The sequence below is a fragment of the Plecotus auritus genome (genome assembly GCF_963455305.1).
Source record: "Plecotus auritus genome assembly, chromosome: 13".
Lineage (NCBI taxonomy): Eukaryota > Metazoa > Chordata > Mammalia > Chiroptera > Vespertilionidae > Plecotus > Plecotus auritus.
Window position 1 is genome coordinate 16,926,006 of NC_137779.1, and position 27,873 is coordinate 16,953,878.

General features: G+C 45.4%; 4 protein-coding genes and 1 pseudogene across 5 annotated transcripts; 2 read left to right on the forward strand and 3 right to left on the reverse strand.

Annotated features, from left to right (window-relative positions):
* Positions 1-444: 444 nt before the first annotated feature.
* PATE1 (prostate and testis expressed 1) lies at positions 445-2,939 on the forward strand (the record flags this gene model as incomplete). The annotated part of the gene is made up of 5 exons (XM_080650385.1): positions 445-496; positions 799-834; positions 1,437-1,487; positions 1,707-1,823; positions 2,806-2,939. The coding sequence occupies 5 exons, from the start codon at positions 445-447 to the stop codon at positions 2,937-2,939; spliced, it is 390 nt and encodes a 129-aa protein (XP_080506511.1).
* Positions 2,940-4,053: 1,114 nt separating this feature from the next.
* PATE2 (prostate and testis expressed 2) lies at positions 4,054-5,790 on the reverse strand (the record flags this gene model as incomplete). The annotated part of the gene is made up of 3 exons (XM_080649886.1): positions 4,054-4,185; positions 4,730-4,866; positions 5,739-5,790. The coding sequence occupies 3 exons, from the start codon at positions 5,788-5,790 to the stop codon at positions 4,054-4,056; spliced, it is 321 nt and encodes a 106-aa protein (XP_080506012.1).
* Positions 5,791-10,639: 4,849 nt separating this feature from the next.
* PATE3 (prostate and testis expressed 3) lies at positions 10,640-13,325 on the forward strand (the record flags this gene model as incomplete). Its single annotated transcript, XM_080649887.1, has 3 exons — positions 10,640-10,688; positions 12,335-12,457; positions 13,201-13,325. The coding sequence occupies 3 exons, from the start codon at positions 10,640-10,642 to the stop codon at positions 13,323-13,325; spliced, it is 297 nt and encodes a 98-aa protein (XP_080506013.1).
* A 5,948-nt stretch (positions 13,326-19,273) lies between these two features.
* Positions 19,274-19,810, reverse strand: LOC308238108 (deoxycytidylate deaminase; the record flags this gene model as incomplete). The annotated part of the gene is made up of 1 exon (XM_080649708.1): positions 19,274-19,810. The coding sequence occupies one exon, from the start codon at positions 19,808-19,810 to the stop codon at positions 19,274-19,276; it is 537 nt and encodes a 178-aa protein (XP_080505834.1).
* A 4,906-nt stretch (positions 19,811-24,716) lies between these two features.
* Positions 24,717-25,368, reverse strand: LOC308238255 (proteasome subunit alpha type-6-like; annotated as a pseudogene). Its single transcript has one exon. The product of its transcript is annotated as a proteasome subunit alpha type-6-like (transcript).
* Between the last annotated feature and the right edge of the window lie 2,505 nt (positions 25,369-27,873).

Here is a 27,873-nt window from a genome sequence, read left to right on the forward strand (position 1 = left end):
GAATCCTCTGTCGGGGCCTCTGAGCCTAACCTCCCCCTTCGCTCCCCCACTCCCTACAGGCATCGGCCTTTCTGCCTCCCGGTTATCTGCACGCATGCTCTCTGTGCTTTAATGAGCACCTTGGTGGGGCTGACTGAGTCCTACCTGCCCAGCCCTGATCCACCCTGTCCGCCCCACCGTGTGGAATAAATAAAAGGCCATAGAACATGACATGGGACATCCTGAGTGGCAGGACTGAAATAAATCAGGGCCAGGATGTGTCTAGCCGCTCCGTCTCCCGCGATGTGCCGAAAAGGGAAGTGACTGGTCCCTAGAAGCAGGAGAGTCTCTGAAGGACTTCCACCGTGTCCCCGCCTCTAGGCCTTCCTGGGGAACCCCCACCTGGCAGGTGTATAAATAGGCACATCAGCTTCCTGCCCTAATCTACTCCTCTCTCCCTCCAAAATGGATGGGTCCCTCCTGCGGGGCCTCCCTGTGCTGCTGTGCTGCTTTAGAGGTGAGCCGCAGGGCTGCCGGTTGGAGAGACATGTGAAGGGTCCTGGATGGGTCAGGGTTCCCATGACAGAGGTCCTCTGAGGGTCCTCTTAGAGCTGCCATTCCAATGCCATGCCTTCCACCCAGGGCATCATGTCCCTGGGATCTCACCAAAGCTGTAGCTCCCCCACCCCCCGCCCCCACCCCACCCACCCAGGAGAAAATTGATGGGTTATAAAGAATTGAGAGAATTTTCACAGAAGCTGGGAAGTGGCACTGGTTAAAACAAGGTCTGCAGAGAATGTATCTTTCTTCCCCCAACAGTACTATCTGGGTCATTTTTAAACAGAGAGTATGCAGGTGAGTAAAAATGGATCCGTAGTGGGGAGGGGGAAGATTAGAGGAGGGAGGAGATGCGAGGGGCAGGGCAGGGCAGGCCCAGGGGATGGAAAGGCACCAGAGATAGACCCAGACTTTCAACCTGGCCACCTATTCCCGCAGGAGGGGGCTGGGGTGGGAGCTGCTTTTAAGTTTGGCCTCCTAACACGAACAGCAGTTGGCAAGGCTTAGGGCGAGTTAATCAAGGACAAGGAAAGGGAAACGTCGGAGGCACTAGCTGGCCAAATCCTAAGTGTAACTACTTCATGAATATCAGATGCTTTTTCCTGTCGTCAGCTTCCAGACAACATGTGGGTAAAAGCCACATCGGGTGGGTTAACAAGAGGAGAGTGAGGCTTTAAAAAAAAAGAAGTGTATTTCATGGGGAGGGGAGTCAGAGAGGCCCCACACAGGTGAAGAGCATTAAAGTGGGGCAGGAGCTCGAAGGGGTGGTGAGATAGGTGGTCAGGCTCTGGAGGGACAGACATGGCCTAAGGTGGCTCCAGGTTAGAGAGAGGATGGACCCCAGGCACGGCAAGAATTCAAAGGGCAGGTTTGCTTCACGTTTCATTTCTCTTTGCCAGGACAGGCACTCTACCAACACCACCTCTATATGGATAAAAGCCAATTTTTTCGTGAGTATGAAGAGGACCTGAGCTGATGGTCTCAGCCTTCGCTTTGTTCCTCTTTTCGTTTCTTTCCCCTCCCATATTTTTCAGACTAATGCTCTTGAGACCAGAAACCCCACAGCCCCTCTTGGCTTAACCTGAATCCCAGCCTGAAAGGGGAGGTGGGTCCCCCAGCACGTGAGAACTGCTCTCACTTCCGCTTCCCTACTCTGGTCCAAATTACAGAATCTATCCAGTGCAAGATGTGCCACATCAAGTTTCCAGGACACAGATGCTCCAAAGGCAGGGGAATATGTATGGCAACACCAGAGGAGGCTTGCACAACTGGGACGATTGCTAAAAGTAAGTTGTGGCATAAACTGATGAACAAAAACAGATCCAGAGACAGAGAAACATGGATCAGGCCATCAAACCTCAGAGGGAAGGTAGGGGAGGGTGGGGGTAAGGGGGAGAGATCAACCAAAGGACTTGTATGCATGCATATAAGCCTAACCAATGGACACAGACAACAGGGGGGTGAGGGCATGAGGTGGGGGGATAGGGGGGGTGTAATGGGGGAATAAGGACACATATGTAACCCCTTAATCAATAAAGAAATAAAAAATAAAAAAATTCATATGTTAAAAAAAAGAAAAGTAAGTTGTGGGTAGGGGGAAGGAAAAAGGGGCGGAGGAAGCAGACAGGGAGGTGTCAGCCAGAGTGAAGAGGCAGTCTCAGCTCTGAGTGGCTCGTGCCTTTACCCCCATCACATGGCAGAATGAAACCAGTGGGTGATCACGAAGGGGCGGGTCTGGAGCTAGAGAGCCAGTGTTTGGAGAAGCCTGAAGAAAGCAGAGGCCAGGCACCTGGCTGGAGAGCAGCTGGGTGTGGGGCGGGGAGGGCAAGTCCTCCGGGTGGTTTTCAACTGTGGAAACAGAGGAGCTTCGAGCAGCAATAGCGACTGGCTTAAAGAGCCCGCGATGGGTAAGACTAAACATCATGACTTCTCTATTCGCCTACCCTTCGTGCTAAGTGATCCCTTGGCGTTTATAGGTCTTATTTAAACCAGTGCTGATTCTCAATGGAAGCGTCCGCTTTGGTAACCCCAGGATTGCTGCTGGCATTATTTCTCCCCCCGCCCCTCCCCTCCCCTCCAGTCATTTTCCCCAACGCCTCTACCATTGCTTTTCGTTTGGGAGGCCCCCAACCAGCAACATCTTCCAATTCTTCCCATTTGAATAACAGAGCCTTAAACTACCTGAGGTCGCTTTTATATGCTGGGGAAGTCTGAACGGAAGTTTCTGGGCAAGCGCCTCTGTGCTGATGTTTCTCCTCCCGGCTGCAGGTGACGGTACACCGTGGTTGACCTTCATGGGCTGCCTGAAGAACTGTGCTAACGTGAACAACATCAAATGGAGTATCTACTTGGTGAACTTCCGGTGCTGTAGGAGCTATGACTTTTGTAATGAATTTATCTAGAAATTGCTGGTTCTTCTGTGGCTCCACCTCTAGGTGACATTGTTGCCATGGCCTCTTCAGAATGCTTTCCTAAATAAACACACTTCAGGTTGCAAACACATGGCTCCGTCTTCTTCATGAGTAAGAAAAAGCCCTTTCCTTTTTTAAAAAAGTATTTTTATTGATTTCAGAGAGGAAGGGAGAGGGAGAGAGAGATAGAAACATCAATGATGAGAGAGAATCACTGATTGGCTGCCTCCTGCACGTCCCACACTGGGGATGGAGCCCACAACCTGGGCATGTGCCCTTGACTGGAATCAAACCTAGGACCCTTCAGTCCGCAGGCTGACACTCTATCCACTGAGCCAAACCGGCAGGGCAAGTTCTCCATCCTCAATTCAATCCCTACATGGCTACCTGGCTACCTTGCTAGGTAGGGCCATCATAACTCCACTCACACCAAATTGTCTCCCAAATCTTAGTTTCCACAAACTGAAATGCCCTTAAATTTTTCCTTGATGCTTTATCCCTATGCCTGCCCAGGTTTTCTAGCTTGATTCCTGCTTCTCCTACACTCTGCCCCCCATCACCTCACCCCCACCACCAAAGAGCTCTCTCCCAGAGACAGATGTGGCTCATGTTGCCAGCAAATTGGGAAGCTAAAGTTAGTCCTCTTCTATCTCCATAACCCACGAGCAAAAGGAGAGTGCCTGGAGGTGTCAGGGCTAATCCAAAGAATCACAGCCCAGAAGACTGGGTATAGATGAGGATAAAGTATGGTTACAGAATTCTCAGTACTAGCTTGGGATTATTTTGAAGCAAATCTTGGCATTTCCATATAGGCAATGGTAATTTTAAACCCAATCCTATTTATGGCATGGCCACCATGAGGAAACCAAACCCCCCTGCCAGAGGCAAACAGCAGAGATTTGAAAAATTCGGTCTAATGCTCCATAATTAATGAGACTCAGCTACCCTCCTCTATTTCTTCATATGACTGCTACTGTTTTTACTACCAGCTGGCTTTCTCACTCTCTACCATTGCTAGAAGAGGAGAGCAAAATACAGGTTTGGGGGAGGAAATAAAGGGAATGGGGAGTTGAAGAATGACCCCAAACCCAGGAGAGATGCCGAGCTAGGATCCCTCGGGGAGGTTGCAATAGTTACTATGTTTGCAACAGATGAGCTCTGTCCTCTTCTCAAAACCCAAGAAGTTGACGTCCTCACAGTTGGTCATACATGACAGTATTGAATAATAGTATATACTCTGCCCTGAGGAGGTGAAAGAGAGGGAATACAACTATAATGACTATGTTTCCTCCTACCCTATTGCTAGGAACCACCTCTCCTCAGAGCCTCACTAACTTTTCCCTAAGCCCAAATGAGCCACAAAGCTGAGTCTACTAACTACTGACCCAGATCATGGATTTCATTCCCTAACCAGTAAGGCACATCAGCTGCTTCTTCACGCACTGTTGTCTTAAGGAAAAGTGCATCTTTGCCATCCCGTCTAGAGGACCACCCCATCCTTCCCCATCCCATTCTCTCACACACCCCCATCCCATTCTCTCACACACCCCATCCCATTCTCTCACACACCCCATCCCATTCTCTCACACACCCCCATCCCATTCTCTCACACACCCCCATCCCATTCTCTCACACACCCCCATCCCATTCTCTCACACACCCCCATCCCATTCTCTCACACACCCCCATCCCATTCTCTCACACACTCTGAGTGAGGGCAAAAGAACAGCCACGTCTCCAAGGGAGGGAGGTGGATATTTCTCAGTCACGCTGTACCCCACACTACCTCTTTTTGTAAGGATGTAAATGTTCTCAGTAGCACAGGACTGCTGGTACTGCAGGTTGCAGGAACTCATGGTGTCATAGCATAACCCAAGATGAAATTTTTTACATTTATAACACAGTACTGAAGGCTCTGCTGGACACAGAAAGAGGTGCTTAACGAATGTACTCAAGAGAGGGTTCTCCGGGGGAGGGGGCTTCTCTACAGGAATGTGCTGTTGCCTAGTGCAGCCGTGGGCAAACTATGGCTCGCAGGCTGGATCCGGCTTATTCTATCCGGTTCTCTTGCTCTCCCCTGCGCTCCTTTACTTTGAATTTATATTAGTTCACACAAACACTCCATCCATGCTTTTGTTCCGGCCCTCCAGTCCAGTTTAAGAACCCATTGTGGCCCTCGAGTCAAAAAGTTTGCCCACCCCTGGTAGTGGCTCCTACTCTTCCTCAGGCCATTGAATCCTTTGATAATCTCCATGAAAGCTAACATGTACAGACATACATCAAATGTTGCCTATGATTTCAAAAGGTCAGAGTCCCTATAAAACTTATCTATGGACCCCCACAAGGATTTAGCCCCTTGTCATAGATGACTTTTGTCCAGTAAGGAGGAAAGGGAGTAACAAAGGGGATTTTAGTGTCCTTACTGAAAGGAATAGACTAAATTGGTCTGGAATGGACTAAATTGGTCTGTAATGGACTAAATTGGTCTGGGAGAAGAGAAAACTCCTAGGACTTTATAATAAGGGTGTTTTCTAGCCCTCTCTGCAGATGGAGGGGAGGGTTACTTCTAAACACGTCACAAAAGGCCTGTTTACCAAGGACTTTAGATTAGGCATGGTCGTACCTATGAGATACCTCTGAAGTTCACCTGTGAAAAGAAGAAAAGTCCTCCTTGAAATAATTTCACATAAACCTGCCCAAGTCCCAAAGCCAATTCTGGACATGTCTCCTCCCCCAGTGTCTGCCCATCTCTTAAGCAACAACCAGCTGCCCCCTGTCTCTAGGACTTACCATTATTGGTGCAGACCAGAGAGACCAGGCCCAGCAAAAACAGAGCGAACATCTTTGGGCTTGGGTCATGCACACTTTCCCGAGGAATGTGCTGGTTAATCTCCTCCAGTGATCTGTCCTTGGGCACTTCTTCTAAATTATAGAATCATAAAAATTTAGGGACAGACAGTACCTCGATGTTCCCAGAACAAAACCACCCACTGGAGTCTCACTACCCCTAAGGCATCTAGTTTAAAATTCATTCTCTTCAACAATGAGCGGACACCTATAATAATAAAAGTGTAATATGCTAATTAGACCAGACAGCCGAACGACCTTCCAGATGACCTTCCGGACGAAGCAGGGGCTGTAAGAGCCAAGTCCCTTGCATGAATTTCGTGCTTCAGGCCTCTAGTATACATATATTTATTGAGCTATGCAATAAAGTCAATTTTCTCTTTCACATTTTAACCTTTCAAATATATCAAGACAGGATTTGGACAGCTTAGTTCCTTTTAGCTATGTTCACTAACCTAGTTACTCTCTTTAGAATAATCTCAGGCTTTTTTTTTTTTTTTTGGTCTCACCTAAACAGAGGCCCCAGAAAAGAAGCTCAGGATTCCAGGTGTAGTCTGATTGTGGGGGAGCATTGGGGTGCCCCTTCTGTGGTGTAGGGAAGGAAGACTTCAGGAAAAAGGTAAGCCGAGGTGAAATTTGTCTGGTTTGCTTTCAGGTGATTGAATTTGTAAATAATTACAAAACACATACCAAATGACAATATCACAGGAAGAGAAGATCGGCAAACTAGGGCACAAGTTAGTGGTCTCACGGACATTAAAGCCTTGTTTCAGGGACCACAGGTACATCAAACAAGGCTGTTTAAAAGGGCTGAGTTGAGATACCTTCCAATTTGACTGTCTAACCAGGGAAGGTTTTCCTGAAAAAGAAGTGGTTGGGCAGGATTTTTCAGGCTATCAATGTGCTAGCTAAAATAGGTGAGCAGGGCCCTGGCTGGTGTGGCTCAGTTGGTTGGGTGTGGTCCCATGCACCAAAAGATCTCAGGATCGATTCCAGACAGGGCACATGCCTGGGTTGTGGGCTCAGTCCCCTGTAGGGGGCATGCAGGAGGCAGCCGATGGATGTTTCTCTCTCACATTGATGTTTCTCTCTCTCTCTCTCAAATCAATCAGAACTTTTTTTAAAAAAAGAAGTGAGTAGGGACAGGCACCCAAAAGAACAGCATATGTCAAAGTACAGAGCTGTCAAAAACCTGACACACTGTGATGGGAGCAGGTCATGCGGTTGCAGTGATATGGTAAGCAGGAAACCAAGGCACAAAGGTGCATGTTGTTGGAGGTGATGGCATGTGGTTAAAAAAGGGGGACCATGCGTTGGTCTTGCTGCTGAGATTACTGTGTCCTAATCATGTAGGGTGGAATTTCTCACTACCTGACTGCACATATCTGTTTGGTGACTTGCTTGACTCCTGTACTAGAACAAAGCAAGGGCTTTGTTTTATGTACCACTGCATGCCCAGCATCTGGAAGCTCCCAACATAGGAGACACCCAATAAGTATTTGTGGAACAAGTGAATAATGATTTTTCCACATCCTCTCAGGCATCCTTCCAGTCCATTTTTCACGTAGCAACCAGGTTATCAGATTGATTTGGGGGGAACTAAAATAAGGATGTAAAAAGGAAGCTCCAGCTAGAGTCCTAAGATAGTAGGCGGCATGTATTTTTACATTTCAAAGTGAAGTGTTGTGCTACTTAGGAAGTTTACAAAGGAAATAATGAAAACCAGTTTGACTGTCCTGGGCCTTTTGCCCATCTTGATTTTGGTATGGTGTCACAATTATGAACATGCCAAATATTATTATACCATACAGTCTAAATTAGTGCAGTTTTTGGATGTCAATTATAACTCAATAAAGCTATTACAAAATTTTTAAAATAAAATGTAATGTATTTTTAAATCATCAATGAGGAACAGATAGACATGGTGTGCCTCTAGGTATGTATGATACAAAGAAGGACACAACAGCACCCATATAGTACTTCAGCCCAGAATGGACCATCTAAATCTAATCACAGGAATCATCAAACACCCCCAAAATGAATGATGAATGCTGCATTTTAAAAGAGGTAGGACTGATATAATATATATATATATATATATATATATATATATATATATATATATATATGCCACGAAAGACAAGGACAGGCAGCAGAAATATTCCAGTTTAAAGGAAGCTGAAGAGACATGACAGCCCAGCCGGTGTGGCTCAGCGATTGAGCGTCAAACTATGTACCAGGAAGTCAAGGTTCCATTCCCGGTCAGGGCACATGCCTAGGTTGTGGGCTCGATCCCCAGTAGGGGATCCGCAGGCAGGAGGCAGCCAATCAATGATTCTCTCTCATCACTGATGTTTCTATCTCTCTCTCCCACTCCCTTCCTCTCTGAAATCAATAAAAACATATTTAAAAAAAAAAAGAAACATGCCAACTTTTTCAAACTGAGCTTCCTTTGTAGAAACTCAGATTAAGGGGTTGCTCATCTGTGGTATCACCAAGATCTCAGCCCCCATCCTGAAGCCAACAGAGACCATGAACACAAGGACTCGATGTTCTGCTTTCATCTCCTCAGAGCAGGGCGAACGGCATCTATGCTGAGTGGCAGCTTCTTAGCATGGGAGTGCATTAATCTGGGTGCTGTGCCCCATGACTCTATCAGTTATGGAGACTGGAATCAGGTGAGATGGATACCTTCATTCATTCACTTCCGCACTCAGTCATCATATGTTCAGCTCATCACCATGTGCTAAGCAGAGTGCTAGGTCAAAATAACAGAACTTAGTACCCATCCTCATGATTTACATCATAGAGCCATAGAATGTTAAAGTTGTAAATGATCATAAAAATGCTCGAAATCTCACTTCATAGATAAGTGGCTTGGTAATGATGCCATGAATTGCATTGCAGTCAACTACAGGTCTCCAGACTCTGAGGAAAATGCTATTTCTATTATTGCCTCTCCTAATAGGTTCTAATACCTATTCTCTCCTACTCCATGCTAAATGAAGAAAAAATTTAAAAAAAATATATATTTTATTGATTTTTTACAGAGAGGAAGGGAGAGGGATACAGAGTTAGAAACATTGATGAGAGAGAAACATGGATCAGCTGTCTCCTGCACACCTCCTACTGGGAATGTGCCCACAACCAAGGTACATGCCCTTGACTGGAATCGAACCTGGGACCCTTCAGTCCGCAGGCCGATGCTCTATCCACTGAGCCAAACCAGTTAGGGCCAAAATTGTTTTTAAGAGAAAGTTTGATGGATGAGTTACTGTGGGAGAATGCAGAGCAGGTCAAAGGATCCCAGTGCCTGGGTGGAGTTGCAAAATTCCATAATCCTAACTGGAAATAATTCAGTAGAAAAGAGATTCAAAACTCAATGAGCCTTTCAGAAAACCTCTGCCATAGGGAGCCTTGGAAGAAGAAGAATAGAAACTGTGCAAACACTTACAGTTTAACCTAGGATGCCTGCTTTCTTGGCTATGGCTCTAGAGTCATTGTCTTTAAACAGACAAAGCAGAGAAAACAAGTAACAAAAGAAATGCTCTGATAACCTTATAAACCCAAGCACCAAAGGCTCAGGGGTTTGCCTTCTTGATAATCCTTTGGAAAGTCCTGAAACATTCCATCCAGTTTGTAACATCCTCACCAGAAATATGACAGAGTAGAGAAAAGACTTCACAATCTTTCTCTCCATTCTAGAATCATTTCCTCCCCCCCCCCCCGCCACCCAGAACCAATTCCCTCATATCTAAAGCCTATCTGGCTCTCTTCCCAAGCAAGGATGATTGTAAATTTGGGGGTATTTGAGCTCAGACCTTATTTCATGCAATCTATGTCTGATGTTTCAAAATGTCAGACTTGATATGTTTTATTGAACATAGTGTTCCTACAACTAAAGAGCATGTCATAGAATTAGTTCAGTACGGAAGATTCTTGGTATCTCTAGACAAAGTCTCATCAGCTCACTGCCTGATAGGCTTAGATTTAGAATGCCAGGGCTGGTCATCATTTTCCACTGCTTGACCCATGGTTAACCTTAACTGAGATAACTTTCAAAGAGATAGATACCTACATCATGGACAAAACTGGCCAGATTCACAATATACATTTGCTTAAGTTCAAGTCGTATGATCATTCCAGGGGGGATTTCACAGCCCTACAAATTTCACAGTCCCTGGCCAGGGAGGATGGATTTCTGGTAAGGCGAAAGAATTCTGGGCTGAGAATCACAAGTTCTAGATTGAAGACCCAATTTGGTCATAGATTGTACATCTTTTCATCTCACTTTCCTGTTTTTCACCCACAAGGTAAGGAGCTAGGTGATCTCATCTGAGTTATTCATGGCTCTGCTCTCATACGTGGAAGTGTGTCTGGCACATAAAGCGCTCAATAAATGTTTGTTGAGTGTATGAATAAATCTCCAAGAGGCATGAAATCTAGAGACCAAAGATGGTCTCTAAACTAGAAAGTCTTGCTTTGAGGAGTGGCACTATCAGTCACTAGATAAGTAGCATTGGGTCAGATACTAACCTTCACCAAGACCCAGTTTCCTCCCGTGGGAAATCAGAACAAGAGTTATAATATTGTAACTATAATGCTAATAATAATTACCATGATGGTTATATGAAAAAACAAAGTTGGCTTAATAGAAACCCCAGCATTTATCAATGATCATTATTCTTTGCTGTGGGGTGGAGAAAAATGAGGTTGAGCTCCCCGTGGAAACCTTGTGATTGGTTCCCTTCTGCATGAATGATCCCTGCCCCGAGGTGAAAATTTCCTCCCTGTAGCCTAAGGACCTGGCCTGGCAGCCCTGGCTTCTTTTCTTCCGCGTCAGGATGGACAAACACTTCTTGTTGGTCTTCTCCCTCTTCTGCTGCATTGAAGGTGAGTCACACAGCTGAGGAGTGAGCTCCAGAGACGGGATTTAGGAAGCCCCAAGAAACTCCACTTCTGTAACAGATATCCATGCAGGGCTGAGCCTTGAGTTTATTTATGAAGGAGGGGAAGTTAGTTAGTCTTTAAAACTCCCTTTGCCTTCCAAGTTTCTGAGCGTTTCTTTTTCTCTTTTTTTTTTTAAAAAAAAACAAATACAGTTTTTAATTGATTTCAGAGAGAGAGAGAGAGAGAGAGAGAGAGAGAGAGAGAGAAACATCAATGATGAGAGGGAATCATCGATCAGCTGCCTCCTGCACATCCCCCGCTGGGGAATGAGTCTGCAACCCCGGGTATGTGTCTGATCAGGAATCAAACTGTGATCTCCTGGTTCATAGGTCGACATTCAACCACTGAGCCATGCCGGCTGGGCATAACTTTCTGAGCTTTTCAACATTCTGCCATTTCCCATCAGGGGCTCAAAACTCAATGGCTGCCCCTTCACATGGCTTCCTTTCTCTTTCCCTACTGTTCCCCATAATCCAAAATCCTAACAAGAGTTTCCTTGGGACATCCTTGCCATTTATAAGGTCATCCCTTATTAGGAGAGCAAATGTTGGGTGCTCTGGCATCAGTCAGATGAAAAAATGTAGTTCAGTCACCGTCTTAAATTTTCTGTACTTTTGGTTGCTCATCTGAGAAATAGGGGAAATACCCACAAGGCTTTTGTGAGAATTAAATCAGATGCAAGTTGAGAGAACATGGCCCAAATGAGATGCTCAATAAATACTATTTTCTTTTCTCATGTAGGTGTCCCAGGGAGAGGTGTTTTAAAAAGTTAAACCTGTATTTGGTTAGCTCACCCCACAAAATATCCCGTCAAGTGTCACTGACTATGCTATCATTCATGAAGCCTTCCCAAAGATTCAGTTTGGATTTCAAAATAACAGAGTATATCACCTAACAATATCGAAGCAGCAAATGTCAGAAATCCCAGCATAGTAACACGAGCTGAGGTGAACTGTGTCAAAGCGCTCAGCCTCACGAGCGCCCTCCTATCGGCAGTGCTGTGAAATAGGCCAGACCAGCAGTAATCAAACCTTTTTTTAAAAAAAATCCTCACTGGAGGAATGAGGATATTTTTTCTGTTAGTTTTTAGAGAGAGTGGAAAGGAAGGGGGGAGGGGAGAGAGAGAAACATCAACATGAGACAGACACGTGGATTGGTTGCCTCCCACTCGCGCCCCCACCATGGCCGGGGATTGAACCTGTAACCAAGGTACATGCCTTTGACTGGGGATGGAACCCGCGGCATCTTTGGTCCTCGGGTCAATGCCCTAACCCCTGAGAAAAACTGGCCAGGGCAAACCATTTTTAAGCTGGAAAAAGCAATGCCGTGAAGGCTAATCTTTGCTCAGTTACCCAAGTGAGATTGCTTAAGTTGGGGCCAGAATCCTTTTATTCTCCTAACAGCATTGCTCTGGGATGTGGAGTTGAAAGCTCTGACTGTGTAATACCTGGTACCACCCGCTCTTCATCCACCTCCCCTTCATCCACCTCCCCTGTGCAACCCCTGCCTGCTCCTCCAGACCTACAGATCTCTAGCTCCTGCTAAGCCCATGCCTCCCCTTGGCCTCACACCCGCTCTGTACTCTCCAGCAGTGACACCGCTAAAGTGTATAACGTGCCACCTTCACATGAAATCAGATCGTTGTAGAAGAGGCTTTGGTGTTTGTCTTGCTCAGAAGAGTGAGTCATGCATGCTCTTAAAGATCTACAAGGGTAAGTTGGAGGGCCGGGGTGGAGGGTGCTGTGAGATTCTTAGAACATTCTTAGGAGAGTACTTCAGCAGCTTTCTATCTCAGACTGAGGCCAAGCTAAGAGAGGAGCCGAAGCGCAGACGCACCGAGCTTGGGTCCCAGTGCACGCAGAGGAGATGATGATTTGGGACAATGAGACAGGAGGAAGGAGGTGGGAATGCCATATTCCCAATAAAACGGACCAAACTCACTCCAACTCTGAGGACACTAAAGCACTGGTTGCTAATCTTCTAGGGCCATGGCCGGCAAACCGCGGCTCGAGAGCCACATGCGGCTCTTTGGCCCCTTGAGTGTGGCTCTTCCACAAAATACCATAGCCTGGGCGAGTCTATTTTGAAGAAGTGGTGTTAGAAGAAGTTGAAGTTTAAAAAATGTGGCTCTCAAAAGAAATTTCAATCGTTGTACTGTTGATATTTGGCTCTGTTGACTAATGAGTTTGCCGACCACTGCTCTAGAGGAAAAGGAATGAAGCAGCTTTACAAAGAGCTGAGGGTCGTCAGGGACCTCAAGCAACAACCCCTGCAAGGGCCAGTGGCTTCCACACCACCTGCCCAGGGGCTCTTGGGAAGGGTGTGCTGGGAAGCCACCCCTAACCCTACCCTGATGCCCAATGACATTTTCACAGACTGGGCTAGTGCCGGACTTGACTTGTCTTCAGAGAATCTAGATCACTGGCTTATTTTCTATGTTCCTTCTTTATTGCAGATTATGCTCTTCAGTTATCATATATGGTGTGTCAGAGATTCTGCAGAAACTTGGCACTTAATTTCAACAATCGGACTTACATCCATCACTGCTGCAACTCTGATTATTGCAACATGAGTCGCTAAGATATTTGCCATCCTGAGGCCTTACTATAGAATGTTACTGATGTTTCTTCCTCTTCATATTTTGCCTTTCCTTGTTTCCTGCTTGGTCCATCCTGGAAGTAGCCCAGCTCTCGTTAATTCATGCCATCCTTCCCAGCGTCTCCAGCTTTTATGGATTTTTTTTTTTTTTTTTTACTATATATAAGACATTCCATTTTACATACTGAGTGGTTATTGTATATGCAAAGGCAATTGGTAACTGAATATTAATTTTATGTCTCATTACTTTAATAAATTCTCTTATTACTAAGATTAGTTTTTCTATTGATTCATTTGGTTTCATCAGGTACATACCCTTTAATTTGCAAAATACCATAGTTTTGACTCTCGCTTTCAAATTTTAAGTTCTTTAATTGCTTTATTTTGTCTAATTGCATTGGCTAATCTTTTTAAAAATTTTTATTGAATTTATTGGGGTGACACTGGTTAATAAAATTATATAGGTTTTAAGAGTACAATTCTATAATACATGATCTGTATATTATACTAGAGGCCCAGTGCATGACATTTGTGCACTTGGGGGTGGAGGGAGTCCCCTCAGCCCAGCTGTGGGGCATGGCTACAGTGTTTTGGACAGGTTCAAACCTTGGACTGATGAGAGGGCACAGTCCTCTCGTGGCCATGTGCAAGTCCCAGCCTGGAGGGCAGAGCCCTCCCAGCACAATTATAGCCAACAGCTGTAGTTGTAAGCTTGACCCTATGGTCCGAACACGTGGCCCCATGTGCCTAAGTAATATAGGCTGCAAGTAAACAAAACTTGACCAGGTGCATGTAATTGAGTAGGATCAAAACTCATGAGAATGCTGTAAACATCTTGACCACACCCTTACTTTGCCTCGTGGCATCTGGCTATAAAATAAAGACACGGCTTGTAGTCCGTGGTGCTGTCTCTCCATGAGGGAGCAGCGTCCCACTGAGACCCAGCTTTCATTCTCTTGTCTGTCTTTTCTCAATCCTTTCATCGCCCCCACTCGGGCTCACCCTTGGCCGTGCTGACGTGGCACACCCGGCCTGTGCCCTTTAGCAGTCAGGGAGCCCTCGGGGGATGTCTGACTGACAGCTTAGGCCCGCCCCCTGAGGGGAGCAGGCCTAAGCCATCATTTGGACATCTTTAGCGAGCAGAGCCTCTCCTGTCACCGCTTCTGTGCTTGCCAGCCATCAGTGCAGCTTGTGGCTGAGTGGCATTCCTCCTGTGGGAGCCCACTGACGACCAGGGGGCAGCTCCTGCATTGAGCGTCTGACCCCTGGTGGTCAGTGTGCATCATAGTGACTGGTCGTTCTGCTGTTTGGTCGATTTGCATATTACCCTTTCATTATATAGGATTGTGTGTTTACCACCCAAAGTCAAGTCTCCATTCGTCATCATTTATCAACCTTTATCCTCTTCTAACCCCCCTCCTTTTCCTTTGATAATCATCATACTGTTGTCTGTGCCTATGAATTTATTTATTTTTATTTTTTGGCTTAATCCTTTCATGTTTTCACCTAGTCTTCCAACCTCCCTACCCTCTGACAGCTGTCAGTTTGTTCTCTGTATTTATGAGTCTGCTTCTATTTTGTTTGTTAGATTCCACATATAAGTGAAATCATATGGCACTTGTCTTTCTCTAACTGGCTTATTTCACTTAGTATAATATTATCCAGGTCCATCTATGCTGTCACAAAGGGTAAGATTTCCTTCTTTTTTACAGTTGAGTAGTATTCTACTGTGTAACTGTACTACAGCTTTTTATTTTAATCTCACCTGAAGATATGTTTATTGATTTTAGAGAGAGGGGGAGAGAGAAAGAGAAACATTAATGTGAAAGAGAAACATTGACTGGGGATCGAACCCACAACCCAGGTATGTTCCCTGACCAGGAATCGAACCCACAACCTTTCAGTGTAGAGGGGGATGCTCCAACCAACTGAGCCACACTGACCAGGGCTGTACCACACCTGTTTTTATCCACTCATCCACTTGGGCTGCTTCCAAATCTTGGCTATTGTAAATAGTGCTGCTATGAACATAAGGGTGCATATATTCTTTTGAATTAGTGTTTGAGTTTTCTTCAGATATATTCCCAGAAGTGGAATTGCTGGGTCATAAGGCAGTGCCATTTGTAATTTTTTGAGGAAACTCCATACTATTTTCTATAGTGGCTGCACCAATCTCCATTCCCAGCAACAGTGCACTAGGGTTCCCTTTTTTCCACATCCTCGCCAAAGATTGTGGTTTGTTGATTTATTGATGATAGCCATTCTGACTGGTATGAGGTAATATCTCTTTGTGGTTTTAATTTTCATTTCTCTGATGATTAGTGATGTTGAGCATCTTTTCATATGTCTATTGACTATCTGTATATCCTCTTTGGAGAAGTGTCTATTCAGGTCCTCTGCCCATTTTTTTTTTTTTTTTGCAGTCTGTGAATTTTTTATTCTTCATAAAGCGCTCGAAATGTGAAGAGCAAGGTCTTTATAATCAGGAGTTACAACTAGGAAGACAAATGGCAAAGCAGAACTGTGCCTGCTCCCTGCCCACCTCACCTCCAGCTCTCTTCCAACTCATGGCTAGGAGCAGAAACATCCAACAAGAACCTGGGCTTCAACTCCAAATTTCCAGAGACATCCCTGGCCTGGGCATTCTGGAAGTTCACAATCAAAGATGAGTGGAAGGTCAGCCTCAGGGATGGGACTGATTAGCCCAGAGGAATCCCTAGTAGAGGAGTGACCCTTTTCCCCCAGAAGAGATACATATCCAACCTCCAATGACCCCCCAAAGGCAGGACCAAAGTCCTAGGTACCTATGGACACTTTCCTCAGCCTTGATGAGTGTCTTTAAGGTAGATAATGTTAAGGGGCTTTCCCCCATATGTGGGGCTCCTCTGCATTGTCCTGGCAGAAGACATCCCCCATTGAGCCAATCTCCTTCCAAGGCTTTCCGAGTGATCCCAAGAGTGACCCCACAGGCCAGCTCAAGAAAATGAGGTGATCCCCGAGGAGCCCTTACCTCCTCATTGGGTCAAAACTAGCCTCTTTCAGCACCTCCCCACCCCACAACTTTGCTAAGTCAGGGTGCCCCAAGCCACCAAAGGTCCCCTGCAGATGCCATGGGGAAGCCTGTTGTTTTCTGCAAGAAAACCAGCGTTGGGCCAAAGGACAGACACTTCATTCAAAGTGCACTGCAGCCAAGCTAGTCAAGGCTACGGGGAAGGGACAGGCTGGGACAACAGGTAGAGGATAGATGGGAAGGCATTTTCCTAAGTATAGGCAGAGTGGACCTCCCACTTCCAGAATGTAGTTTTTCCCTCAGGATCCCCCTCAATTGGTGTTGAGGGTGTAAGAGAAGCCAGCAAATAGGTAAAGGGAGCAGCAGCAGGCTGGCCAGACCCTTCACTGAAATTAATTCCAGGGGAGAGCAGAGCAGCAATAGGGCTGCCCCCTCCTCCATTTCTGTTCCTAGCATCCTGCCAGATCCAGCCCCTTGCGCTCAACGGGGAAGGAGAGGGGCGCCAAACAGAGGGCGGGGTCTACATCCAGAGGCCCCTGACCCCACCCACAAAAGGCACGTTTTAATCAGTTTCCAAAAGTTCAAATCCTGTAGCAGCACAGAGTTTGGCATCTGGACAGGCAACAAGAATAGGGATAGAGGCTTGATCCCCAAACAAACAGCCCAAAGCCCCAAGGCCTGGAGGGGCCCACACCTTGGAGGTGGTCTCTCCACACCTGCCCGGGGCTCTCCACACGTTCACACATGACACTCATGGACAGGTCGAAGAGGAAGGCAGGGAGTGGCCTGGAGAATGCACATCATCTCCTTCTATCCACACCACACCTGCTCCTCAGACAGCTGGAGACACACAGACTCAGGACACAGCAGACAGGACACTAGACCAGCCTCTGCCCATTTTTTAAATATTATATATTTGTATTGATTTCAGAGAGGAAGGTAGAAGGAGAGAGAGAGATAGAAACACCAATGATGAGAATTATTGATCAGCTGCTTCTTGCAGGCCCCACACTGAGGATCGAGCCTGCAATCTGGGAATGTGCCCTGGCCGGGAATCGAACTGTGACATCCTGGTTCATAGGTTGATGCTCAACCACTGAGCCACGCCAGCAGGGTTCTGCCCATTTTTTAAATTAAATTTTTTTTTTTTTTTTAGGTTTTAATAAGATTTTAATAATGTTGGTAAGGAGCCAAATTACAAAATGCTCCAGAATACGGAGTACAAAACCTCAGAGACAAAATAAAAGCCCATAAAAATATAAGAGCCCTTTAAAACTAGTCATCATCTTCAGGATAAAGAAACCACTTTCTCAACAAAGGGGCTGACTGAACATGTTTAATAAAAACTGAGTGGGATTATAGATAAGTGTCCAGCCAGCCACACCCCTCACCCCCTCACAGCGACAGGAAGGTGCAATTAGTGTCCGAGGAGGAAGGCCCAGAGCCAGGGGTGCAGATGAGGCCCCCACCAGATCTGGCGAAAACTGCCTGATCTCACTTACAGGTTAGGAATCACTTACGCCGAGGCTGTGGAGTGGCCTTGAGAGTGGCCTTAAGAATGACCTTGGGAATGACCTTGGGAGAGGCCTTGGGAATGACCTTGGGAGAGGCCTTGGGAGTGACCTTGGGAGAGGCCTTGGGAGTAGCCTTGGAAATGACCTCAGGAGAGGCCTTGGAAATGACCTTGGGAGAGGTTTTGGGAATGACCTCGGGAGAGGCCTTGGGAATTACCTTGGGAGAGGCCTTGGGAGTGGTCTCGGGAGAGGTCTTGGGAATGACCTCAGGAGAGGCCTTGGGAATGACCTCGGGAGAGGCCTTGGGAGTGACCTTGGGAGAGGCCTTGGGAGTAACCTTGGGAATGACCCGTGATGGCCGCCCATCCACACAGTCCCCGCCCACACAGCAGGATGTGGTCTTGGGGGCGACAAGATGAGCTGACTGCTCAGGAACAACTATGTAATATGTGACCAACAAACCAAAAATGAGACATAAAAACACAGGAGTCAAAAAAACAAAACAAAAAAACAACAACACCAGAGTCACCACCCCCGAGGGACAGAATGCCACTCCCCTGTGGGGAACAGGACAGCAAAAGTAGAGAAAGGGTCCAGAACTCAGCTCCGCCACCACCATGAGGATGGCGGCTGTCCTCTCAGGGTGTCTGGGGGGTGGGGGCACCCCTGACTCTCAAGCACACAGCTTAATGCCGCTGCCATGCGGGCCCTCCGTGTGTTCCCACGGGCACTACACGTTCTGCCTCATTTGGGCCAGATGTTCCCATGAGCCTGCCGGCTCTTCGCGCAGGAACACGATGGTTATTATTGGTCCGCCTAGCTACGGTGGTCGGCAAACTCATTAGTCAACAGAGCCAAATATCAACAGTACAACTATTGAAATTTCTTTTGAGAGACAAATTTTTTAAACTTCTACTTCTTCTAACGCCACTTCCTCAAAATAGACTCGCCCAGGCCATGGTATTTTGTGGAAGAGCCACACTCAAGGGGCCAAAGAGCTGCATGTGGCTCGTGAGCCGCAGTTTGCAGACCACGGGCCTAGCACATGCAGCCACGTGCAGCTGCTGTGACGTGCAGTGGGTGACAGCACCTGTGGGAACGCTCTCATGCACCCCAGCAAACCAGCACACAAAGGGGAAGGCACCCTGCGCCAGCCCCTCAAGACGGGCGGGGCACAGGCCCCTTTATCTTAACCCTAAATCGACAGCTTAATCAGACGCAGATTCCCTGCGACAGGAGAGAGAGTGGGGAGATGAGGTTGTACGTGCTTTAGATGTGCCTCTCCGAGATGTGCGTCTCCGAGTGCTGCGGGCGACGGGAAGGCTGCGTGTAACATCCACATGAAAGGCGCTCCGGTCCCTGGAGGAGGGTGATCCGCATCTCCCAGCGGTTTAATGGGATGTGACTCACTGAAGCTTCTGGCTGGGCCTGCTGTTGATGGAATCAAAGTCAATGACAATCTTGCTGCACTTGGGTGTGAATTTCCTGAAGGCGACCCCAGCCATATCAAACATGAGCCTGGCGGCGGTGGTCTCCTCGCTATCGTGGTACTTATCAGACATGAATATAACTTCTTTCATACCTGCCTGGATGATGAGCTTCGCGCATTCGTTACACGGGAACAAGGCCACGTAGATGGTGCAGCCTTTCACGTCGGCCGAGTTCTTGTTCATGATGGCATTCAGCTCGGCGTGGCACACGTAAGGGTACTTGGTGTCCAGCTTCCGCTCCGCTGTCCTCCTCCAAGGCAGCAGGTCGTCGCTGCACCCGTTCGGCATCCCGTTGTACCCGATCCCCACGATCTTGTTTTCTGCATTGACGATGCAGGCTCCCACCTGGGAATTGGGATCTTTGCTCCTCTGTGCGGACAGGAAGGCCACGGCCATGAAATACTCGGGCCATTCCAAATAGTCCTCACGTTTCTTGCAGGGGACTTCGCTCATGCTGGGTCCTGCGCCCCGGCTGGGCCACGTGGCGCGCTGGCCGGGTCCCTCCGGCCCGCACGGCGACCTCCTAAATTAAATTTTTTGGTATTTTGATGTTGAGTTGTATGAGTTCTTTATAACTTTTACATATTAATCCCTCATAGAATGTATCATTGGGAAATAGGTTCTCCCTATACAGTGAGTTGTCTTTTCATTGTGTTGGTTTCCTTTGCTGTGCAAAAACTTTGATGTAGTTTGTTTCCTTTGGTCAAGGAAATATATCCTTGTTAGGAGAAATGTTCGAGATTTTACTGCCTATGTTTTCTTCTGGGATTTTTATGTTTTCAAAGTCTTACATTTAAGTCTTTAATCCATTTTGAGTTTATTCTTGTACATGGTGTAGAAAGGTGGTCTAGTTTTTTTAATACATATCTGTCCAATTTCCCCAATACCATTTAATGAATAGACCATCTTTACCCAATTGTATGTTCTTGCCTCCTTTGTCAAATATTAATTGACCATAAAAGCATGAGTTTATTTCTGGGCTATTTTGTTCCATTGATCTGTATTTCTGTTTTCATGCCAGTACCATGCTGTTTATATTAATATGGCCTTGTAGTATAATTTGGTATCAGGTATCATGATTCCTCCAATTTTTTCTTTCTCAAGACTTCTGTGCCTACTCAGGGTCTTTTGTGGTTCCATATACATTTTTTGGAATGTTTGTCCTAGTACTGTAAAATACACTATGGGTATCTTGATAGGAATTGCACTGAATCTATAGATTGCTTTGGGTAGCATGGACATGTTAGTCTTCTAATATATTAATTAGCTGTAGAGATACTGAATATCCTTGTCTTATCCCTTATTTTGGCATGAAAGCTAATGTTTCCCCATTAAATAAATACTGGCTTTTGGGACTAAACTATAGATAATTTTATTATGTTAAATACACATTTATCAATTCCACTTTTACTTGTTTTTTATATGACTTCTTGTTTTCTATGGGAATAATCATCTGATTTTTCTAAGTTATTATAATTTATATTTTTGACATTGAACCAATCTTGTATCCCTAGAATAAGATTCACTTGGCTATGATGTATGGTATATTGCATCATCTGGTCCCAATTCTTCAACCTTCCTTTTGTCTACATCCTTTGACCTATCATTTTTCAATGTATTGCCATTATAGGTGGGGTGACCTGTCCCGTCTGCTAACTCTAATGTTGGTCATATAACTTGCTTTGACCATTGCGGTGTTAGCAAACAATGTAAGCAGAGTTTGGTGTACAATGAACTTGGGTCTTGCTCTCTTTCTTCTGCCATTGTCATGAGTAAGATATATCTAAGCTAGTCCATTGGTCCCAGCAGAAGATAAGCTTGCAGGGCAGAGCTGAGTCACTCTACTCAAGGCCAGCCTAAACCAACCAAACTCTAGCTCTCCACTAGATGTATGAATGAGTCTGCTCTGGCTGAGTTTAGCAGAACTGCCCAATGAGCACTTGTGAAACATTTGAATTCTTCAGACACAGAAAAATAATTGCTTATTATTTTTTAAAATATATTTTTATTGATTTCAGAAAGAAAGGGAGAGGGAGAGAGAGATAGAAATATCAGTGAGAGAGACTCATTGATCGGCTGCCTCCTGCACACCCCCAAGTAGGGATCAAGCCCACAACCTCAGGCATTTGCCCTTGACCAGAAGGAAGCCTGGGACTCTTCAGTCTGCAGGCTGACACGCTATCCACTGAGCCAAACCAGCTAGGGTTCATTGCTTATTATTTTAAGCCACTGAGTTTTGCAATGATTTTTTACTCAACTAAGATTAATGATCTATTATACACTGAGTGGCCAGATTATTATGATCTCTGAACACATAATAATCTGGCCACTCAGTGTATATCCTATATAATAAAAAGCTAATATGCAAATTGTCCCCTTGACCAGGAGTTCAACCAACAGGCAGGCCAGCCAACTGCCCATGTTCCCTCCCCTGGCCAGGCTGGCCGGACTCCACCCATGCACGAATTCATGCACCGGGCCTCTAATATATATATATATATATATATATATATATATATATATATATATATATATATATATATAGAGAGAGAGAGAGAGAGAGAGAGAGAGAGAGAGAGAGAGAGAGACTGAGTGAATAGAGTATTATGCATTCAGAGATCATAATAATCTGGCCACTCAGTATATATTATCCTTTTATCTACTATTGGCTGATATTTTGTTAAAGATTTTTAAATTGATGTTTTTAAGTTCTAGAGTATGCCTCACAAGCCCGAAGACAGAGTAATTGGCTGATACTCTGCCAAGTGCCCATCCTGGTATACTTGGCTTTGGCCATGAGAGCAAGATAAGATGATAAGAAACATGGCAATCAAAGTGTATGTGGACACAAGTAGGTGTGATTGGAACAGTTTCCCAAAATAGTGGAAGACACTAAGCCTCTCATATTTGGTACATTGATTATTGCTTTCACAGAAGATAGAATTTTCTAATTTCACATGGATTTTTTCAAGCCCCTGCTTAATACAAACCCTTCCCAGTCCTCACCAGATACCTCTTCTACTGTCCTCCCAAATATTTGTAAAATCTCCTGTGATTTCTTGTCCCGATTTCTACCCAGTCACTTTTTCCTGATCTTCCTTCAGAAGCTCTACCAGAAAAATACTTTGTTCCCTTTGCCAGAAATTTTAGAACTCTGACTTTAAAACTTAAGAGCAAGTACAGATTGCCAGGAGATATCAGGTGGTAAAGACAGTGGAATCCAACCAGAAAGTAGAGATGGAGTCCCTGTTACTGGAAGCACTGACACAGGAAAGATAGGGGTTCCACAGGTAGATATACTGGCTTAGAGGAAAGAGTGGGGTCTGGGGTTTGAGAAAATGTAAGATAATGTTGCCATCAAACAGGGGAAGGGCCAAGTTTACTGAGAGATGTGGTTTAAAACTTATTTTATTTTTTTGGTCAAACAATTCTGTCTTTGTCATGTGACACATATTCCTTTGTAATCTCTGGTATACTATTAGGGTCATTGCACCTGTCATCATTAACGCAGCAAGATGTTTCTCTCAGGAGATCATGGAATACCTGGAACATTCCCGCTTCACAAGTTTCACATGATAGTGTTGTATAACGATATAGATATCTCCCTAAAGAGAAGAAAAGCAAACGTGATCACCTTGCTTCCTCTCGCTATCTTCCTAGCAATGACTTCTCTCCAGAACCTTGTCAGTTTTCTGTAGGTAGTCTGGGATGAATCTAGGGCTGTGTGTGCATCTTATCTATCTCTTTAAACAGGATCAGCCAAAGACATCTGCCTCCCACACAGTCTTCACCCCAAGTCTGTGTATGGAGAATCCCACTTTCCCCATTCTCTCCCAGGCTCCATCCATACCTTGACTCCAAGAATTGTGGGCACCATTGGTAATATTTTATGTCTCTCTCTTTAACCCCCACTTACCTACAAAGCGATCATAAAAGTAAAAGTGATCTGTGCGACAACTCCTGTTATACACTGCTGCATTAATCTTCCAGCAACTTTTCATTTCATTGGCGCAGGTGTATCCATCAAAGACATCACATTTATTGCAAAATCGAACCCCTAAAGAAAGATAGTAAAGCTTTAAAGCAGAGCTCCAGGGAAAGTGGTTCTACTTCTGAATCTCTCTGACCAGTAAACATTTTTATTGAGGTGTGCAAACCTCACAAAAATAAGTTGAAACCCTTCCCAACATCTGCCAAGGGTCCTTACTCTTTTGAGTACGGAACAGTTATGACCCTTCCTGGAGCCAAGGATATCACCCCTACCCAAGGCTGGCGGCAGAAAGAAGACACTAGAGCAGTGAGTGAGGAGAGAAGGGTGGAGTCAGGGAGGGCAGAGAGACAATGTGTAAAGAACTCAAGTATGTCCCCTCTTGCTGCAGCATTATTTATCCAAGGATGGCAAACCATACATTTTGTGGTCAGGACTCTGTCTCCTGTGAAGAGAAGAAGAAAAGTTCTCCATGAACCATTCTATTGCGTCCCCAAGAGTCAAGTTTAGAAACCCCTCCCTTCTTTCCCATACATTCTCTCCCAGCCCTCATTGCCTCCCTCACCAGGACTCACCTTCGTCCATGAAGAGCATTATGAATATACCCAGCAAAAGCACTTGGAAAATCCAGGAACCCATTCCTGAGAAGGTCCCAGTGGGAGGTTGCAGCTTTATTTATTCCCATCACCTGCCCTTAGGCAAACCACTTGAATCACAGAATCATAAATTTCAGATCAAACCACTTGAATTCTCTCTAATGTTCCCAGGAGAGGGTACACACTGTCTTTGTTTGCATTCCCCCACCCAGACACCATATTTAATTTTATTAGATCCATCACAAGTTAGTAATTAACGCTGGTGTAGAATCTCCCTCCCTTGTACCTCTTCACTCTGGTGGTATGTCTGTTTGTTGTTCTAAACCAGGGGTCCTCAAACTACGGCCCGCGGGCCACGTGCGGCCCGCCGAGGACATTTATCCGGCCCGCCGGGTGCCGCTGCCTGTCCTGCTTAGCAGCTGACTTGTCCCGGGCCCGCAGTGCGCGTAGGAATTTGTTCATAGTTTTTTTTTAAACTATAGTCCGGCCCTCCAATGGTCTGAGGGACAGTAAACTGGCCCCCTGTTTAAAAAGTTTGAGGACCCCTGGACAGACCATGTCTCACTTCTTATTTATTTATTTATTTATTTATTTATTTATTTATTTATTTTTCCCCAAAAGCACTGTTTTTATTTATATAGATCCCTAACCACTTCAGTGGCAGGAGGAGTGGGAGAAGTTCCTTTTTCAATCCAAGGGCCTCCATAATGTTCATCTGTTGTTGCCAAACACACAGGCAAGTGGTGTAATGGATTTGGTAAACTGACTACAATGTTTAGTCTCTCTCTGCTAGAGCAACAAGATGAGTGTCAATCTCTGCTGTAAGAATCCTGAATTTAGGATTTTCAACTGTAACTACTCCAACTTCTATTTCTGAAGGTTTGAAATCAATTGATAGAACAGTAGACAGGCAGGTAATCGCAGTTTCCATTGTCTGTTCAAATGTCCAATCAAATTTCTTCTTCACTTTTTTTCAAGAAAGCTGGTTGACTCAGTTTGTTTAACACCTGCTGCAGTGGCTTTAAACCCACAGTAGTAACCTGCAGGATCACACTTGTACACCTGAGGGCCTTGTTCTTCATCTATACCAATTAAAATCATACAACAACCAAGGGGCCTCATTTCAGCATTCTGTGTGTAGACCTGAGAAATATTAGCAATTCTTTTACACAGCATGTCCACAGGAATCTCATAGCCATACTTGTATTTCCAATTAGCTGCCTCATAGTGTGCCCTCTGTACCTGGGATCTGCTGTCAGCTGTCATTCCTGTCATCACACAGCCAATGTTTTCGGTTATCTTGAATAAGTGAGTCACTGTGCTAGAATCCAATAATTTGTCAGGTACTTTCTTCTGTGTGACAATTACTGCACAGTCTTTCCCTCTGACAGCTACTGATGTAAGGCCACCCTGGTTAAATAGCCTTAAAAGCATATTCTACTTGGTAAAGCTGGCCCTCTGGTGAAAAAACGGTAATGTGGCGGTCAAAACCAGCACTGGAACCACGGGACATGTTGAAGCAGCCACTACTTCAAGAACGGTCTCTCTCACTTCACATTTATGTGACGTCCTTCCAGATATAACGAAGCTGGGGTCACCGTGCATCAGTGGGTTGCTCAATCCCTTTGAGGTACCATAACCTCCAAGAGTATTACATCCCTCACAAAGTAGGTCACCAAATCAGAGCCCAAGTCTCCAGTTATGGTCTGACCTCCCAGTGTAGCACCATCTCTGAGGATGGATGAGACAGCCCAGGAAAATCAGGTGGTGGGAAGGGATGATCTCAACTGCAAGTTTGTTCATTACTTTTTTTCAAGGGAGACAAAGACCATAAATAATTCCAGTGGGAGAGACTTTCACTGAGCGTTACAGGAAGAAAGAAAGAAATATTTAGTCACTAGAAAGGGGGTATAGAGGGAAAGGAGGCAGGGCTGGAAATGAGCTTTTCCATCAGTTCCCTGCCTTTACCTTACTTCCTCCGGATGGTGCAATGTATTTGTGCCATCCATCTTTCATGTAGTAAGTGTTAACTCACCAGGGAAGCTTTCCTTATATATATACACTTTCCATGTTTGCTTTTTCTCCAGAGTACTTAACCCAGTTTTCATTCTATAGCTTTTCCTTATTGATGTTTATTGTGTCTCTCTCCCCTTATAAGAATGAAATCTATACGAATCCAAGAGTTTCACATGTTGTGTTCACTGCTCACTCCTCAGCACCTAGAGTAATGCCTTGCACAGATCGGATAATCAAAAGTATTTGATGAAACAATGAGTGGCTTGGTTAGTATGGTCAACCTGAGAGACACAAGGGAATGATGCCTCTATACTGACAGCCCCTAATTCTAAGTTTGCAGGATGGCATTCCTGGCCTTCACCTTGCAGTTAGTAGTCACTATGGGGAAGACAGGCAGAGGTGATGGTAGATTTCCCTGTCTTGGGAGAGAGTGAGTTTAGAGCCGGTTTTCTGAGTGGGTTCATTCAGAGACACACCACACGCACGTGTGATTCCTCACATCATCTTCACTGTACACTGGGTGCTACCTCCCTGTTGTGACTGCAAACAAGTTACTGAGCTTCCTTAGGTACACACAAGGACTATCAGAGGTCTATCTGATATGGTTGCCGGGACTGCAAAAACTCACACATGGGCCATGGCAAACATTAAGACCCTACATGGCATCAAACATCTTTGGGCATGTTATGCCCTTGTTCTCTTTGAATTCTCTGAACAACCTCATAGGTAGAAATAACTGACCTTTTCTTATAGTTGAAGACCAGGGAACAAGGCTTACATCTGTCTGATTCAGTGGCCACCATCTTTGCTCTACATCTCACTTACAATCTGGAGAAGGGTTTCCAGGGCTGGAACTCTGGTGCAGCTCTACCCTGAATCATCAGATGACAATGGGAAGAGAGGGAGAAAAAGAAAAAGGTCATCTCCATTAAAAGAAAAAATCTCCCTCTGCCTGGCAGAGGCCACATTCATGAACAAAGCTCCCACTGAAATGAGGGGGCCTCACAGCCTGGCTGATGTGCCACTGTCTGGAAGGAATTCCCAGAGGGACCACCTTTGGGAGTCTTCCCTCTGGGATGTGTGAGACATAGGCAGCAATCTTGGATATTAGTCCCAGAGGGTTTGCGCTCAGAGCATCAGCTTATGCCTCCGAGCAAAGGACCCTTGTGCCTGGGAAGATAGATGCTCCTTGACCAGGGCAACTGGTAATGAAAATCTGGGCGTGAAACTCAATCTCCACAAAAGCCAGGTCTTTCTCCTGTGTTTGCCCTGGTAGCTTTGACCAACTTTATTCTCTGAATGAAAGTAACAGAAATTTTGGAAATAAATCAAACTTATTAAGGAATAAATAAAATTCCCTTTATGCCCTCAAGTCTGAGAGAAACAATGTGAACATTTTTCCATATCTTCACACAGGATTATTTCTATACACATATCAGACGTTCATGTTAACAAATGCTACCACAGTTGACAACATACAGGCTGGGGCAAAAGTAGGTTTACAGTTGTTGTATGGAAAATAATATATAATAATCCAAAAATAAACTGTTTTGCATACTCACAACTGTAAACCTACTTTTGCCCATCCCTGTATATGTGCTATTATGACTTTTTATTGTGGAATTTTCGCCCTTATCACTGTCCCTCCTTATCCCTCCTATTCTGTGAAGCCCAGAATTGAGAGGAGGTTCAGGAGCTGGTCCCCAAGTAACCCCTTTAAAATGGCTGCTACCTGAACCTACCTTCCAGATTCAGCCAGAAGCCTCAGCTGGCTTCTTAGTTTTCCAACACCTGTTACCCCAGGATCTTAGTGTGGGCCACAGACAGATCTCGGGCACCGGGGGCCCTCTCTGTCTCCCAGGGTACAGGAACATGTGCTGGCCACCTGCTCTTTCCTCCCACCTCGGTATCTGAGC